Below are 18,042 nucleotides of genomic sequence, written 5' to 3'. Positions count from 1 at the left end.
GGGATTCAGTCCGTTCCGCAGGAGTTCTAAGCTGTATGAAAAGCCCAAACCAGACCCTGGGTCTGATCTGAGCAGTGTCATCCCATCTCCCTGGGGCCTTGTGGGTCGCTGGTCATAAAGGTGGGCGCAGCGTTTTCACAGAGACTGATGACAGCTACTGACACCTGGGGGTTATCATGCCTGCTACAGATCAGCTCTGCACAGGCTCCCTCAAGAGAAAGGACTGCCCCACTCAAAACACCAACAGCCCCGCCGCTGGGACACACTAGTTGAAATCACTCCTCCCAAATGCCACAGTTCACTTAACGAGGTTATGGTTTTCTCTTTATCTCTTCTCATAGCAGCCTTATAGAATACATGCTTTTTTGATCAGGAGCTCTGGACTTTGTTTACAGTACCTAATTGTTTTCACTCTCAAAGTCTTACAAACACCAGGAAGGGGGGCTGGAAGGGCACTGCTGAGTGGAAGAGAGGGGGCGCCTCCCTAATAATCTGGGAATACCCTCAGGCGCTCCATCAGGAGGGGCCTGGGGAAGGAGCATCAGCCTTGTTCTCCAGCGCTCGGAGCCCTGCTTTCTTTCTGCCACATCACAGCAGGAAAAAGAAGCCAGAGACTCAGCTCTGCCGGACCTTGTGCTTCCAAGAAAATGCAATCCCCTGACAACGCTTACCCCTCCCCTCCCCTTCCCCCATCATAAGGAAATAATCTGCTGCTTCACGCTTTTCAAAGCCTGCAGCCAGAAGCTGCTGCCGGGCATAACGATTTGCATAGAGCAGCTCATTGGTTAACCAGCTCTTTCTAAATGGCCTAATAGCCCTTACTCAGCAACCTGCAACTTTCACATACTACCTACCCTACTTGGTAAGAAAGCATACTCTTAAAACTGCTTTCTGTTAAATCCTATGATCCACAGACAGAACGGATCTTTCTGGAAAAATATTTAAACAACTGCTTGGGAGTTTGACAGAAGAGAGGAGACAAAAGGTTTAAACTGATTTTATTACAGCAAAATACAGCGTAAAAAAAACCAGTGTGAGATTTCAACCATAAGATTATGTTTAAAATCTGTAGCCACGAGCTCTTTGCTGAACCGCTCTGCAAAGACAGTAGACGTCTTCAGAAAAAGCCCAATATCCACCCATTCACTCTCTCTTCATTTACCAAGTGTCAACTGCGTCCTGGGCAGTGGAGCATGGCACAGGCCAGGAGGGCAGGTGGCAGCCCCTGCTGAGCGCTGATCAGCCCTTTGGACTGGAAAGAAGCCCTGACCTCTGGGGGCCTATCTCCTCCTCAGTAACCTGAGAGGGGGGACATGCACTCCCTTAAGGATCCTCCTAGCTCCAAAACACCAGTGTGACTTCCCAGATTCTCACAGTCCATATGCCATCTGAGAATGGTAACGCACGACCAGGAGTGCCAAGCATCACTCTCCTCAGAAACCTCCTGGTCAGCAGTGAGACCGTCTCTAGCTTGCTGCCAACCAACGACTGCCCAAGACAGTTCTAACCTCAAACTGCCTGACCATTGTCCTTAAAATCTATTTGAGTGTGCTCAAAGTTCCAATAGTTTGGCTTCTAACCGAAATTTCTCCTACCCAGAGGCACAATTCCCCTTTGTCGGCATGTCCCAAGGTGCCATTTATGGTTTGGGTGGACACCAGGGAGTCCCATAACCAGGAGCCGCAGCATCAGCCCAACTGTGGTCCTCTATGGCCCATGAGCCGTCGTCCATTCCTGCCTTCGACGCTGCCTCTTCTACTATACAAAACGACTGCAGCCTGCCCCAAGATCCAGGCGAGCAAGTCCTTTCAGCCTCAGGAAGAGGAACTGAACCAGAGCTCCCTAAAATGAAGCAGCGCTGGTTCGGAAGGGAGGAAGTTCCTGTCTCTGGAGTTGTTTGCTTATTATAGGACTAGAAATCTGAGCACAATTGGGCAGGAGGAGCAGAAGACCCTTCCAGCCACTTCCAGCACTAACTTTCTGGGAGCTGGTCCAACGGGAGGCGGGGGGCCAGCTCCGCCCTCACACAGCTAACAGGAGCGTGAACTGGTCAGCCTTTCTGAAGGAGGTCTGCAACGCCCAGGGCTGCTGAGCTCATCACCCCATAGTCGGTTCTGCTACGCGTACTTGCTCTGAACATGCAAATTTGTCCTAAGAGGACTGATATCGAAGGAGTTCGGAGCATCTCACCCCAAAATATGCTGCTTTGGCATATTGATTATTTTGAATTAAAGGCACTTGAGAAACCGCAGGTGCAAAAAGGGCACTGTGACTTTCTTTTTTCTTCCTGAAAGCAGGAGAGAAAACTCCCACATGAAAAGTGAACTCCCTGTACCAGGAGGAAGACGTTCTTATCAAGGAAAGAAGCTGAGACCAAGAGAATTCTATACAAACAGACCTCGTTCAAATCACTTATCTTCCTTTCGCCTCCCCACAGAGTTCAGTGGCTTTTCCACCATTGGCTCTCTTTGTTCAACCTACTATACAAGCAAGGTGGTTTTGCTGTGGCTTTGGGTCTTCATTCCTTATGGGGTCTCCCAAGTCACGTAAAACTTACATTAAATAAATGTGTACGCTGTTCTCCTGTTAATCTGTCTTCGTCCATTTAATTTTTAGTCCCAGCCAGAGACCCTCGAAGAGTCAAGGAAAACGTTTTCCTCCTCTGCCATGTTGGGGAACAATCTGAGCTAACAGAACGTGCATTTTTTGTCTGTGAGAAACACTAACTGAAGGCAGAACACGGCGCCCAGCAGAACTGAGCCGCGCCCACGAATGCACAGACCTCCACTCAACGCATCAGGAGTCGCTCCAAAGCACGTCCAGTGTCACAACATCCCATCCAATTCCAGACGACCCTTCTTGCACCACTTCACAACAACTCGCCAACCGCCACTCTTCCAACACCCACTTCCACAAACAAATTTCTGGTCTTTTTCAAGGTCAAGTGACAAATTTTTCATAATATTTATATATTTCTCAACTACTTAACATTTGTAAAATTATAACATCATTTTTTTCTGGGTTCTTTTTTTTTTTTTAATGTTTCACTGACAAAGTTCTGGAATGCTGTGCTCCTAACCCCATTTTTCCTATAAGGCCTGTGGTTTTTTATTGTGCAATTCTGCATACTGATTTTTAGGAATGCATATTCATGTTGCATTATAGCAGGACTATTTTCTTCAGACTGTAGCCTAAAGTAAGAGGCATGGGTATAGAGAAAGATTACATGAGTTATTTACAGTAATTTTTTTAAAAAAAAGAAATACAGGGGGCAACCCGGTGGCGCAGTGGTTAAGTTCTCACATTCTGCTTTGGCATCCCGGGGTTCACCAGTTCAGATAGCGGGTGCGGACATGGCACCACTTGGCAAGCTATGCTGTGGCAGGTGTCCCACATATAAAGTAGAGGAAGACGGGCACGGATGTTAGCTCAGGGCCACTCTTCCTCAGCAAAAAGAAGAGGATTGGTGGCAGATGTTAGCTCAAGGCTAATCTTTCTCAAAAAATAAATAAATAAGTTGATATGATCAATTAAATGTAATACAGCCATTAAAATGTTTGCTTTAAGAATTCTTATGATATGAGAAAATATTCACAACGTTATGTAAAATGAGTTAGGATATAAAACTACATAGAGAATGGTCTTATTTATTTTAATACTAGAATAAAATAAAACAGAATACTAACAGAGTTTGTTCTCTGGGATTACAAAAGATATTTATTTGCTTTATACTTTTCTGTATTTCCCAAGTTTTCTATCATAAATATAGGAGCATTACTAGAGATATAAAAGGATCATTTCATAAAAGGATCAATTCATTAAAGAGATACAACAATCTTAAATGTGTGTACACCTAATGGAGCTTCAAAATATATTGACAAAAGTTGGCAGAACTAATGAGAGGAAGAGACAAAAACACAATCATAATTGGAAACTTTAATGCTCTTTTCCCAGTAATTGATAGAATTAGAACCCCCCCACCCCCACCAAAAATCAGTAAAGATGGAGAAGATTTGAGCAACATCAGCAAACAACTTGAAAACTATACGAATAATTGTCGAATATACGTTATTTTCAAGAGCACATGAAACATTCACCAAGATCTACCATTTCTGGGCCGCAAAACAATAGGTTTAAAAGAAATGAATATATACAGAATATGTTCTATGATCACCACAAAAGTAAATTAGAAATCAATAGCAAAAATATGTCTGGAAAATCCCCAAATATTTGGAAAATAAAAACACACTTCTAAATAACCCACAGGTGAAAGAAAAAAATTACAAGGAAAATTAGAAAATATTTTGAACTAAATGATAATGAAAATACAACATACCAAAATGTGTGGGATGTAAAATATGACTTTACTTACTTATTTTAGAGAAAAGAAAGATTTAAAATAATGGTCTAAGCTTCTGCCTTAAAAATCAATAAAAGGGCAGATTAAAGTCACAGTAAAAGGAGGGAAATAAAAAGCAGAAATCAATGAAATAGAAAACAAACAACTGACAATGAAAAAGTTTGTTTTTGTCACAAGATTAATGAAATAGATAAACTCCTAGCTAGAGTCATTAAAAAGGGGGGATGGGAGGCTGGCCCAGTGGCATAGTTGTTAAGTTCTCGCACTCCAATTCATCAGCCCAGGGTTCGCGGGTTAGGATCTCAGGCAGGGACCTCCCCACCACTCATCAAGCCATGCTGTGGCGGCATCCCACATACAAAATAGAGGAAGACTGCCACAGGTGTTAGCTCAGGGCCAATCTTCCTCACCAAAAAGAAAAAAGGTGAGGGGGACACAAATTACTAATATCAGGAATGACTGAGAGCACATGTATGAAGTAAACTGCCAGTTACAATATGTTATCTTGGAACAAACCCATAACAGATTCTTACAGAGGACTTGCATTTAGAAAATCTACTACATTAACCCCAATCAGTGTTGAAAAATCAGGCAGGAGATGACACAATTAGAACCAGACTTCACTAGAAGGAACGATCTGCTGGTGGTGTGGAAAAAGGATCACGCAGTGAAGGGACCAGAGGGAGGAAAATCAGTTACACAACACACATTTCCATCTTCCTGCCTCTAAGACAACCCCATCAACACTGGCCTTACTTCTGAGGTTATCATTCCCCCTCGATCAAGCGACAATGGGCAGGAAGTATGGTGCTCACGAGAGTGGAGTTTATCACACTGACTCCTCATAGCTTGTGCTCCACATGGACGGCCGTCTCCTGCAGCCTCCATTGCCACCTTCTTCTATGGGTCTTCCCAGAGAGAAGAATCTGGAAAGTGAAACATTTCCCAGACTCTTTGCTGTTAGGGTCCTGACAAGTAGCAACAACACTCACAACATTTGGAAGGTGAAAACAAGGTGGGGGCCAACCGCCTGCTGTCCTGTCAGCTGCCAGGCAAGGTTCCGGGACAGGACAGGCAGATGCAACCCCCACACTCAGGGCTCCTAGGTTAAGCCACCAGCTGCGTGGGTGTCTAGAGGCAGTCACAGTGGCGGCAGCTGCGGCTTCCAGACTCCCAGGTTCCTGCTGCAGTGGTGTGTTCTTACATCCAAGAGCTCAAGGGTGCCCCCCGGATTCTTGTTCCTCTAGTTCTTTTATTTCGTCAACAGCCAATTCCCTACATTACATCTTCTGCTGAAAATACCTAGAGTGGTCTCAGTTTCCTGCAGTGAACCCTGACACGCCTGCATTACCACTTTACAGATAACGAGGAGTCTTAATATCGTCTTGTTTTGATCCCTTTCAACAATCATATAAGGGAGACAAGACACAAATTTCCCCCATTTGATGAACAAAGAAACCTAGGCTCAGAAAAACTTAAGAACTGGGAACAGCAGTGAGCTCCCCAGCACTGGAGAGGTTCAAACACACCAGACGTACACTTAGGAGAGGCATTTAAAAAAGACAGCTAAGCTTCAGAAGGGGAATTAAAAGGGATGCCTTTTAAAGCCTCTTCCAGAAGTTTCCAATTTCACAACCTGCCTCAAAAATCAACACCCAAATAGCAAAACCTTGATCTCTCCAGAACTAGACTTGCCTCTCCAAAATTTTCCAAAGGAGAATAAAATGCCATGGATTAGATTCAACCAACTTAAACAGAAAAGAGGGGGCAGGGTTGAAGGAGGAAGAAGAGGAAAATCAAGGAGATAGAGGCTACCTCCAGACTAAATTTTGGCAGATTACAGCAGTACATGGAGGAAATGAACTTCACTCAGCATCCTGCAATCTGGAGACAGGAGGTGTCCAAGCCTCTTCTCCACCACCCATCAAGAGCCAGCCCCGAAAGTGCTCAGGCTGTCCCCTGCTCCTCCTCCACCTCGGCGATCCGTTCAAATCAGCACCAAACCACACTCCACTGAAACCCACATCTCCCACTAGCTACTGGTCTCCCCGTCCATTGCTACAGGTCTTAAAAGATAATAACCGACCCTCCCTGGCTTCAGTTCCTAAGCTCCCCAGCACTCCCCAACCCACAGCACTGTAGCTTCTGCTCCTAGAAAGCAAGGCTGCCAAACCCCCCGCCCCCAGGATTCTTTTTTTTAATTGAATTTTTATTGAGTTAATGATAGGTTACAATCTTGTGAATCTTCAGTTGCACATTATTGTTTGTCAGTCGTGTTGTAAGTGCACCCCTTCACCCTTTGTGCCCACCCCCCACCCGATCTTTTCCCCAGTAGCCACTAATCTGTTCTCTTTGTCTGCATTTTTAAGTTCCTCATATGAGTGGAGTCACACAGAGATTGTCCTTCTCTATCTCGCTTATTTCACTTAACATAATTCCCTCAAGGTCCATCCATGTTATTGCAAATGGAATGATTTTGTTCTTTTTTACGGCTGAGTAGTATTCCATTGTATATATGTACCACATCTTCTTTACCCATTCGTCTGTTGATGGGCACTTAGGTTGCTTCCACGTCTTGGCTATTGTAAATAATGCTGCAATGAACATTGCAAAAACCCCCCCCCCAGGATTCCCCATCTCCCTCTTACTAACTTCTTGGTGTCCTGTGACAAAGCCAAAAACTGCCCCCTACCCTCCACCCCTCACCCCCAGGCTCTTTCCCCTCCAGGGAGCCGGTACCCTCACTTAATTTTCTTTCTTTCCTTGTCTGCTACAGGGAGTGTCTGCCTTTTCAGCAGAGATGTCTCTATTGTTGGCCTTTCCCTTCCCATTCTACATCTGGTTTCTGGAGGTCAGAAGATCCCTCTGAGAAACTGAGAAACGGTAAGGACCCTCCTCTAGGAAAAGTGTTCAGAACACACAGACACGACTGCGTGTGCGGCTGCAGGGCTGGCTGCACGGAAGCCCCAGAGCCCCTTCCCGGGGACCCAGCTCTCCACATGCTCCCTGGGTGGGCTCGTCTCCTCCCAGGGGAGTGTCTCCCCCAAGGGACTTCCTGCTCCCTTCCCTTTCCCAGGCATGAAAGGTCCAAAGCTGAGGTACACAAACCTCAATCTGGGTCTGCAAGAAGTTCTGCCTGAGGAGAAATCTTATTTATACACAAGGAAATCCAGCATCAAGTCACTAGTCATTCCCAAGCATGAAAGTCAGCCTAGTTACTCGCTCTGAATTATATCATGCTAGGTACCCAATGAATATTTATCACTTGACATATTGCTTCAGGGGTGGTTAGCTTTTTTTTTAAACATCAAATGAAATAAATCAACAATGTCCTAGGGTCCTTAGCAGTAATACTACCAAAGCCAAAGAAAATTCATTTTGCTACCGAATCCTATTACAGAGAACAGTTTCATTACTATGGTTACAAAATACTGCCATTGTTTCTGAGAACGCCACTGGAGGAGTTCAACAGCATGGATGGAGTCAAGAACAAAAGGCTGAATTCTTCCCCAGTTTTGGTGAGCCACACACTAAGGATCAGAGCATTAGGAGACTCAGTCCTCCGTTAAACTACTGAGATACAAAAGGAGAACAAAAAATTGGAAAATAAATCCCATAAAGACCTCGAAGGCTTTGTTTCAAAGTGCAGTTGGCCAGTTTATAAAAATGATACTTAAACAAACAGAAGCCTGATTTTCCATGTCTCCTGGTTATCTTCACATAAATAAGATTTAAGGGGTTGTATGCATGTGTTTTTCCTACTTTTGTTTTGACTACACAGTTTTCATGAGAGTGAAAAATGCTGTCTAATCACTATATATTATAAACTTACTTCAAACCCACAAGTTGTTTCAAAATTCACTCTAACTAAGTTTTTCCATAACAGCTGTTTTCCTTACACATCAGCTCAACTCTAATCTCAAAAGGCAAACTACAGAAGAAAAGCCTAAAGTAAAATCCTGTTTCCTTTAACATTCAGACAGATGTTTTATGTAATCAAACCAATCCACTATTTGAATGTCCTACACACACGCTACACTGACTCCCAGATTATGTCCTAAAATCTTTTAAAATATCATTAATACACAAGCTAAAAATCTTTTAAAATACCATTAATACACATTAATGATTAAGATATCATTAATACATATTAAAGTAATTAATACACAATAAGAGGATACCCCCACTGGAAATGTTTTAAAATACATTTTAATCAGGCATGCAAAGATTCACTTTGGACTACTTAGAAAACCTGATCGTCAGGGACCATCAGGGTGGTTTAGATTAGTAACTAGACAGATATTGCTTTCAGCATCCAACCCTAAATTCAACTGACGACAGCAACATGTAAGGAAAATTCACTAATAATGCTGCTCAGGACACTAAGAGAACACAGGATCCTTATTTACAATTAGAATTATAAATACTGAAAACAGCTCAGTCAAAGGACAAAGTGGAATTGCGTCTAATGGCTAGTTCTGCAGACATACCATCTTCTATGAGGACTCCCTTTTTAACGTCAAACTATCATGGATGAATTGGCCAGTACTGCTCTGAAATGCAAGCAGCCGATGCCATCAGCCGATGCCATCATTTCGGCTCTCCCCTCTCTGAGGCTTCTAAAGGGTGATTTACATTAAAATACCTGGGAAACTGAAAAGTAATGTTCAAGCCTCAGAGTTGACTCACTCCCAGATATTCAATCTCTGTGGGAAATCTAGAGTGATATTTATACAGAGAACTGGCGGAAACAAGCAGTGGGGATGGGGGTGTTAGCTTTTATCTCAACAGCACAGAGATGAGTCAGAGGCTGCCTTCCACTCCCTACAGGTCGGCCCTCCTCAGCCCTCCCAGCAAGGTCATCCCACCCAGACCTGCCTCAGCCCAAAGCTATTTGTCAGCTCGCCCAGATCAGCTATAAAGCAGCCCAAGAAAACCAACCTGAAACAGCAACCTTCATCCTAACTCTCCACCTAACATGGCAACCTTCACACTCTTTACTGCTCAAGGTAAGTGACAGACTCAGCTTTCCAACAACCTGAACCTGGCTACCTACACAAACACATCTCCAAAACGCTCTTCCTGTATCAGCTCCCCAATGAGCACAGCAGCCGACAGGTCAACATGAGCAAAGCATCAGCTCTGTCGGCATGGGAGAGCAATTGCGTGGAAGAGCAATTATGTGGGCATTTTCCTGCATTCTGCCTGTGTTTTATAAAAACGAATAGAAAAATAAAAGAGCCGATACTAGTGCTAAGCAGCACAGGATTCAAACTTAATGTCACTGAAACCGAGATGAGCACCTCCGCACAGCAGGAAAACAGGCACTAGGACACCACTGAGACAGCTGGTGTCTGTACAAGCAAATGTAAAGAAAAAGATCAAAGTTAAAGAAAATGCTGAAAATGACTGAAATATATTGTTGACGATGGCATCTGAAGGGGGCATAATTAGGGATTTTCTTCATTTTTAGCCTTTGGGGAAGTGAAACACAAAAACCTATTAACAGAGAAGCCTATTAACTGACTTTCATGCATTCAACTTGATGTAACACCTCTGGAGAAATGACGACCCACACCCGAATGTAAGCCCAGAAAACAATCACGGCTGCAGAGAGGTGACTGGTGCATGTTAAAAACTTTCTTGGTCACCCCACAATTCAGCAAAAATAGTGGGGTCAAATATAGCACCTACAACATAATCCCAATTTTGCAAAGTAAAATCATAAATAGTAAATGTGAAAGACTGGTTTATAAAATATCAAAATGCAGTTCTCTCTGGGTGGCAACGTATGATTTTTCCCTCATGTTTCATAAATACCCCAAATTGTTTAAAAAGCATCAGTCATGGAAAGAGTGAACTTTTGTGCCTGGATCCCTTCCAAGGGTGGAAGCAACACGTGATACGAACACCTAACATTTCCAATCACTATAAACAAAGAGCTGTGGGGAAGAGTTTTGTAACCAAAAGCACTCAACAGCGGGTTCAGCCAGGTGGTAGCACGTGCTCGTCTAGGAGAGAGGAAGCACATCCACACAGGGACCAGGAGTCAATGCCTGTGCGTCAGATGACCCAGTGCTAGGGGGTGGGCAGGCTAAGTGGGAGTTCTGAGAGAACACTCAGAACAAGGGGAAGATCATTACTGAGGAAATGCTTCTTGAGCTCGGCCTCAAAAGCAGAGATTTGGGTTTCATGGAGAAGGAAGGACATTTCAGGGAAATCATTACAATTATGTGTGTAAGTGACTTTTTAAAGAAGTCTTCATGGACTGTGTGTGTGTTTCTGCTTTAAGCTACAACCTAGAGGTGGCCGGATGCCCTGATGAGGAAGCCCCATTCCAGCCGGCATGTCATCGGAGGGCACACTCTAAGTCTCCTCCGTGGGCTTCGGTTCCCTCTCACGCAGATGACTGCACGTTTCCTTACCCAGCAGAAGGGTGAGAACCACAGGAACTCTCGGCACATGGCAAACCCGCCCAAAGCCCTGCACGACCAAACTTCAGCACGGCTTCCAGCAGCCCAAGCCCGCATCCCTGGGATGACCCAGCCGCCTCTTGCCTTGTGAGTTCTTGTCTGGAAAAGCTCTGGTCTGTCAAAGAAATTTACTGTTTGTTCTAGCCAACACCTCAGATGGGCCCCAGCCTCCCTTTCCCAGAGTATTTACTAAAAAGGGCTTACGACAGTGACTCCTTCCACTGTCCTCTGAGGTGTTTCGCTATTTCCTACAACTCTGGAGCGTCTCTCTCAAGGACCCAAATGCCATTCCTCTGAAATGCGGTCATCAGGAAGGACAGGGGGAGCCGGTTCGTGGCTGAGTGGTTAAGTTCACACACTCTGCTTTGGTGGCCCAGGGTTTCACCGGTTCAGGTCCTGGGCACAGACATGGCACTGCTCATCAGGCCATGCTGAGGCAGCATCCCACATGCCACAACTAGAAAGACCCATAACTGAAAAAAAAATATACAACTGTGTACCGTGGGGGCTTTGGGAAGAAAAAGGAAAAATAAAATCTTTTAAAAAAGGATCGACAGGACCCGTCTCCCAGTCTGTGTGGAAGGACAGAAGCTAGCACGCACAGCTGGCCTAACCCTAGTTGTGACCTTTTATTCCTCTGACTACTGGGGCCCCCACTGGCTCCTGCTCCCTACACCCTCATTCTCCCTTTAAAGCTCCCAGTCACCTCCATGTAAATGAGAACAGAGCTAGGCTCCTTCCCCTAGTGTCAGTGGTTACTGAATGAAACCCGCTCTCACTACTTTAACTAAGGTCCGGCTTTAGGTATCTCTGATAATGGACAGTCCCTGGTGGCATTCGTGGCTTTGTTAATTAACATAAGTGACATTAGAAATGGGCTTTCAGTGAGGAAAATCTCAGCGATCAAGTAACATGATCTTGCTGGAAACACCTCAGCCTGGGCATTGATGCCCTGACAGGAACTGGCTATAAGGAGAGGGACTCTTCACCTGAGAACGGCACCGGGCTGGATCCATCCACACGGTCCTGCTGGTTCGACAGTCTTGGTCAAGTGCTGCCTACTGCAATGCTGTCGCATCTGCCTCAGCTGAGCACGCAAACTGCACGTCGGTGCGCCAAGGAGGTCCGAGAGCTGGAACTCCGTGAAGCCTCAGATCAGGCTGCACAACTGCTCTGCGCCCAGCTGCCAATAAACGTCTGTGTGTGTGGCAGAGCCTGCTTTCTTCATAACCTGGACCACGTTACGAGGAAGAAGCCACACGTCACCCACCCATAACTACTGGCAACCACCAATGTCTACCGAGACAGCCTAACAGCGGTGTATTCAAAACTGCCTTAAGTCCATTATGAGCAACAATAATGAGCAACAGTTACTCAGTATTTATTCATATGGTAATACGAACAACAAGGAATAGGAATCTCACAGTTAAGAGCCCCAACTCGAGTCAGGTGGACCAGTGTTCAAGGCTGGCTCCACCATGTAACATCAGTCCAGTTCATTTATTTCTTGGTACTTAGTCGCCTCACCTGCAAAAGGAGGCCATTTAGAACATTACCCAGCCCAACTTGTGAAGAATGAATGAAGATATAACATAGGTAAAAACAGACACTGAAGGCATGAAATAAACTTGAGTACTGTTATTATCATCATTAACACTTACACTTCCCCGAACAGCCTTATCCTCAAACTGCCTGGAAAGGGCTGTCCAGATTTTTCTACTGCTCATCTCATTTCACCTCTGACAGCATGTACTGTCATTTTCTGTGGCTATCTTCCTCCACACTCCCACCCCCAACTAGCCCTTAAGTTCCAGGAGAGCAAGGAAGCTCTCTGCTCCTCACCCAGTCCCCAGGGGCCTACCACAGTGCGGGGGTACCCAGAAGGCATTGAATGGCCACTCTTCCGTAATCTCCGCTTCCATCAGCATCCATTACCCAACAGCCTAAGCAAAATCTAAGTGTATATCCGAGTCGATGCAAAAATAAAATAAGATGACCTGGAGACCGTCCAGAGGCAGATGGGTAATGCCACTAACAAACTAAGATTTCTCCTTCTCAGTGCCAAACCCTGGACTAGAGGCTTCATTTCTATTATCACATGTAATCCTCATAATAACCGGAGGAGGAACTGTCACACCCATCCTACAGCTGAGGAAGACTGAGGTTGATGGAGGGTCAGTAACGTGTGCAGTACACCAGCCCTTGCTGTGCAGACTCCCCAGCTGAAACCCAGACCTGAGCCCAAAGCACAGGCTCTCTTCCGCGTTACACACGGCTCCCAGTTGTCCTCAGTTAAAGTGCTCAAAATTCCTATCTCCAACCTCCAACTTCTGACTTAAACATCCAACTGGTGACTTGCCATCTCCATTTAATTTATAACAGGCGTCTGAAAAGTAAGAAAGCCAAAAGAAAACTATGGGTTTTCCTCGCCAAATGTGCTCCTCCCTCACCTCAGTACAAGGCACCACCAGCTCTCCAGCTGCTCAGGCCAAGAACAGAATCTCTCCCATTCCCGCACCCCACTTCTCCCCCACGCACAAGTCCTGCTCCGCCTCTACAGAATGCCCAGAAGCCAGCACTGTCCACGGTAAGCACTACTCCTCTCTCCTGGGACCACAGCAACAGCACATGGCCAGGACTCAAGCTCCAAAGGGACGGATTTTTGCTCACTGTTGAAGCCTAGAACACTGCCTGCACACAAGAGGAGGCTTAACTGCCTCTCTGAACGGACTCCTCTCTGAATGGACAGCTCTGACTGCTCTCCCTACCCCCACTCTAGTCCTTCATACAGCTGAGCCTCCACAGCACCAAGAGAGATCTTCCAAGTAGAAGTTAAACCACAGCTCTCACTGTATCAGGCATAAAACCCAAACTCCCAACAGTGGTTGACAGTCTCCACCCACATCTGGGCCTGGCTGCCTCTCGACCTCATATGTGACACTCCAGCCACCCTGGACTCCCTTCTGTTCTTTGAACACCCTGGAAGGCTCCTTACCCAGACCTCGATACGGGTGCCTCTTCTTGCTGATCAGTCTCAATTCCAGGGGCGTCTTCTCAGACAGGCTTCCCCAGCAACCCTACCCAAAGCCACTCTGCCACTCAGTCTCGTTACAGTACCAGTACTTACTGTGTCATTATTGACACGCTTATGGAATGTCCCCCACCCCAGCCCCAACTGGACCCACCACTGAAGGCAGAGATGATGTCTGTCTGGCTCACTGCCATAGCTCCAGCTCCTGGCACATAGTAGGAGCTGTGATATTGTGATATGATCAGAAATATATATTTGGTCTTTGTCCCCCATAGGGGAGGCCATGGAGACTTGTGATTGGAGTCTGAAATGGGGCGTGGGGTGGGGGGAGTCTTGTGGCACTAAGCCTTTGACCTGTGGCATACCAACTCCAGATAGATGTCAGAAGTGAAGTGAATTGTTGTATGCCCGGCTGATGTCCAGAGAGCTGAGGAATTGGTTGGTGTGGGGTAAAAAACCCTACATACATTTAATGTCAGAAGTACTGTGAGTAAAAACAGTTTATAGGTGCTCAAATTAAAAAAAAGATTCGGGGGGCCGGCCCGGTGGTGCAGTGGTTAAGTTCGCAGGTTCTGCTTCGGCAGCCCAGGGTTCGCCGTTTCGGATCCCGGGTGCAGACCTACGCACAGCTTATCAAGCCATGCTGTGACAGGTGTCCCATATATAGAATATAGGAAGATGGGCCTGGATGTTAGCTCAGGGCCAGTCTTCCTCAGCAAAAAGAGGAGGATTGGTGGCGGATGTTAGCTCAGGGCTAATCTTCCTCAAAAAAAAAAAACAAAGATTTGTAGACTTAGATAGCTTCTGCTGGTGCTGTCTTTTCAAATGTAAACTTCACAGCCCCAGGCATAGGAAATCTTAGTGTCATCACCCCCAGCTGTGCGAGACCCACTGCAGAGATGCCTCCAGCAGGCCCAAGAAAGCAGAAGTCAACCTTCCCGTGAAGAACGGTCAGGACTGGGTTCTTTCCAAAGTCCTGAGAGGGGGATTTTAGAAACAAGTGATTAAATACTGCCAAAATATCAGCCATGCCAAAACCTCTTTTCCCGTACCCACTTGAGTCCTGGTAATAATTTTCAGAGCTCTAAATTAACTGCTTGGAGTCACAGAAAGCCTCAGGCGGCTTTCAAGGGACTAGGGGAAGACAGATGCCCCTAAATACCTGTAGGGTAACTACCACATAATGAAAAGTGTTGCATCAGATTGGAAATAAACAACAACGAAAGATTTGCAAAGTTTTCTTGAGATTCAGAAAGTTCCTAGGTCTCAGAAGCCCTGGTAAGGCGGTAAGCATCCTCTCCTCTTGTCCAACACGGCAAGTCATTACACTTCAAGTCAGAAACCTCAATTTCCTCATCTCTGAGAAAGCCAGACTGAATGCATGCCAAGTACCTATTCGACCTCAAAAACCAAACAATGACTCCACGTGGCTACTCGAAAGAGGACCGATCATCTGCCAGTATAATCGGCCGGTTACAGAAACCCACGCTTAACCCGGCATCACTCATGGGCTGGCCCCCGATTGTCGCAGGGCTGCATGTATTAAGAAGCAAGAACAATCCCGCACCTGAATGCCCCGCGGAGTCAAAGATTCATTTGAGAAAACACACCATTAAAACTCTCTAAGAAATGTTGATAATCAATATGGATAAGGAGGGGGGAGCTCGAGTCCGGAAAACTTTACCTACTTAGTTTTTTCTAACTCTACAGGAAAGAGTGAAATTAGCATTAAAGGGTTAAAACCTCCTAATTCGGCCCTGATGCACTACTAACCGGGAGGAGACGCCTATCCCAAGTGGACATATGTGTGTTAAGATATCATGAGTTTAATAGGCGAGAGGTGCAAAACAGGTTTTGGCAAGTTCAGCTGGAAGGAGGAACGGGAAGGCTCGCGCTCTACGAGGCAGCCGAGGCAACCGTGTCTGGGTCCAGACAGGGCTGAGTCCTCCCTGCACCCAGACCTGAACACCGGAGTTTGGAAACCAGGCTTTGAGACGTTCTCTCGAAGACAAGAGCTAACGCCATGCGCAACCTGTTTGGGCCACATGACCCGAGTTTTGTTCGGGGCACGGGAAAGGAGACGTCGCCCAAACCCACGCCTTTCCCTAGGTTCATCAGGAAGGCAGAGCCGGGTGCGCTACGGAGCTCAGCACCACACTCGCGCCCTGGGGGGCGGCGACACGCTTCAGAAGCAGTCGGGATCCTCCGCCCAGCCCCGCCCGCCCCACCCAAGGCTAAGTCCCTAAGGCCGGAGGGGAAGACCTCGGGGTCTCCTCTCGGGCTTCCCCGTGTCCCCTTCCCGCACAGGGCTTCCCCGACGGTTGAGAGCCACGCTCAGGCCCGAGGCACTGACCAGGGCAGCGCGAGGTCAGCCCGAGCGACCCACCACCGCCCTACTTGGGGCTGAGGAGCTGGGGCGCGCACCCAGGGTAGCCCCGGGTGCCTGCGCCCCGGGCCCGGTCCCCGATCCGCCGCCCCCGCGCGGCGCCCAGCCCTGCTCACCTGGCCCGCACAGCACCGCGCTGACATCGCGGCGGCCGACGACCCCGGCCGCGCTCCCTCGCTCCCGGCTCCCCTCCGGCCCGCCTGGCTTCCCCAGGCCTCGAGCACGTCTCGCTCTCCGGCTCACGCCTGGACGCGGAGCAGCCCCAGCTGAGCCCGAGGCCCCGCGGCCAGGGTACAAACAGGCGCCGCCAAGCCCCGCCCCGCCGCCGAGGCCCCGCCCCTCCCGCCCCCTGGGGCCGCGGCCGCCGCAGCCCCGCCCCACGCCCGCCCCTTCCCGGGCGCCCGGCCGCCGAGCAGGCTCGCCGCGGGCTCGCACTTCCGCTGGCGTCAGGCGGCTGGTGGCGGCGATCACTTCCCGGTGCGGCGCCGTGCTCCCAAGTCCGCCCACCGGCGGGTGCGCCCGGGCTCCTGCGCCGGCCCGGTGCCGCTCGGTCCCCCGCCCGCTGGCCCGCGGCTCCCGCGGAAGAGCTGGTTGCCCATCCCAGGAGAGCTTGGAGCCTTCAGTGAGGGAGTCCCGAGTGTCCCGCCCCGAGCCGGCGCGGCGGGACCGCGGCTGCGCGCCACCTGGGACATCCACGGGACCCCCGTTGCCGAAATCCCTGTACCTTCCTCATCTGCCAAGAAAACTTACCAAATTCTGAGAAAGTCACCTGTGCCCAAGCTTCCCCGACTCTGGGCGCTGGGCGGTCCTGCCCTGACGTTCCCACGACTCTTCGGGAGACCGGGGAGAGCCCTTTCTGCGCTTCCCTGGATATTCCGGCCTCTCGTCCCCGCCCGCCAGAGAGCACATCCCGGCCCAGGGACTCAGTTTGCATCCCTGCTTCCCGCCCCCCTCCCGGCTCACTACAAAGATGGTCCCGGATAACTGCTGGTTCTATGCAGAAGGCAGAGAGGACGCCCCTGGTTTTTCTCCCTCTCCGTGTCTCATCACAGCCGCCTCCCCAAGAAGAGTAAGGGAATTTGTGTTAGTGCGAAGTTTGCGCCAAGCCCTTTCCTCTTTAAAACAGACATTACTGTAACCGCTTTCGAAGTGAGGCAACTGAAGCCCAGACAGGTTGCTTTAACTTGCCCAAAGCCTCACAGCAAAGCTGAAGAAGCAGAACTGGGATTGGAATCCACGTGTCTGACCCCTCCGGCAGGATGCAGTCTGTTTAACTGGACTCGCTTCTAGACAGAGCCTTTGGCAAAGGCAGTTTAGGAGCTGGAGACTAGAGTCGCGTGGGAACCAGTCCTCGGGATATGAGCTGCACAGAATCTCCCACAATCTCAGATGCGGTGTTTAGAGAGAGAGAAATAATGGAGCAGGCCCTACTCAGAGCCATGGAAAGTAATGAGAAGTTGGCTAAGAAATGTTTTTAAAAACAGCATAAACAGTATCGGATCCACCCAGGAACCTGCTCGGTTGTGGCCTGTGATCCATCAGAGGCAGAGGGTCTGTAGTGAGCTTTCTAGTGAGCGTCCTTGTTGGCGGAGGCCTTCGCCATGGCCCATCTTCTCGCCTAGGGGGACTAGTTGGGCACCTGGAGTTTCTGCCCACGGCCGGGCAGCTTCCCAGAAAAGAAAAGGTGTGAAATTGACCTTCTTTTGAGCGGGCTGGGACTCCAGGGCTGGTCGCCTCTTAGGGACTAGGGCTCAGGAAGGTAAGAAGCATCACCAGGGACCACTGGGTGAGA

The 18,042-nt window shown here is 48.1% G+C and overlaps 1 protein-coding gene across 1 annotated transcript in view; it reads right to left on the bottom strand.

The window, feature by feature from the left end:
- Positions 1–16,577, bottom strand: part of SERINC5 (serine incorporator 5) — an 88,445-nt gene extending 71,868 nt beyond the window's left edge. Inside the window, exon 1 of the mRNA XM_014857013.3 lies at positions 16,367–16,577. Coding sequence (XP_014712499.1) covers positions 16,367–16,393 — 27 coding nt within the window. The 5' untranslated portion in view covers positions 16,394–16,577. The remainder of the gene's footprint in view (positions 1–16,366) is intronic.
- Positions 16,578–18,042: the final 1,465 nt, after the last annotated feature.

This window comes from Equus asinus, chromosome 9, assembly GCF_041296235.1.
Source record: "Equus asinus isolate D_3611 breed Donkey chromosome 9, EquAss-T2T_v2, whole genome shotgun sequence".
Taxonomy (NCBI): domain Eukaryota; kingdom Metazoa; phylum Chordata; class Mammalia; order Perissodactyla; family Equidae; genus Equus; species Equus asinus.
The sequence above is the reverse complement of the archived record's forward strand: the minus strand, read 5'-3'. Positions and strand labels throughout refer to the sequence as shown.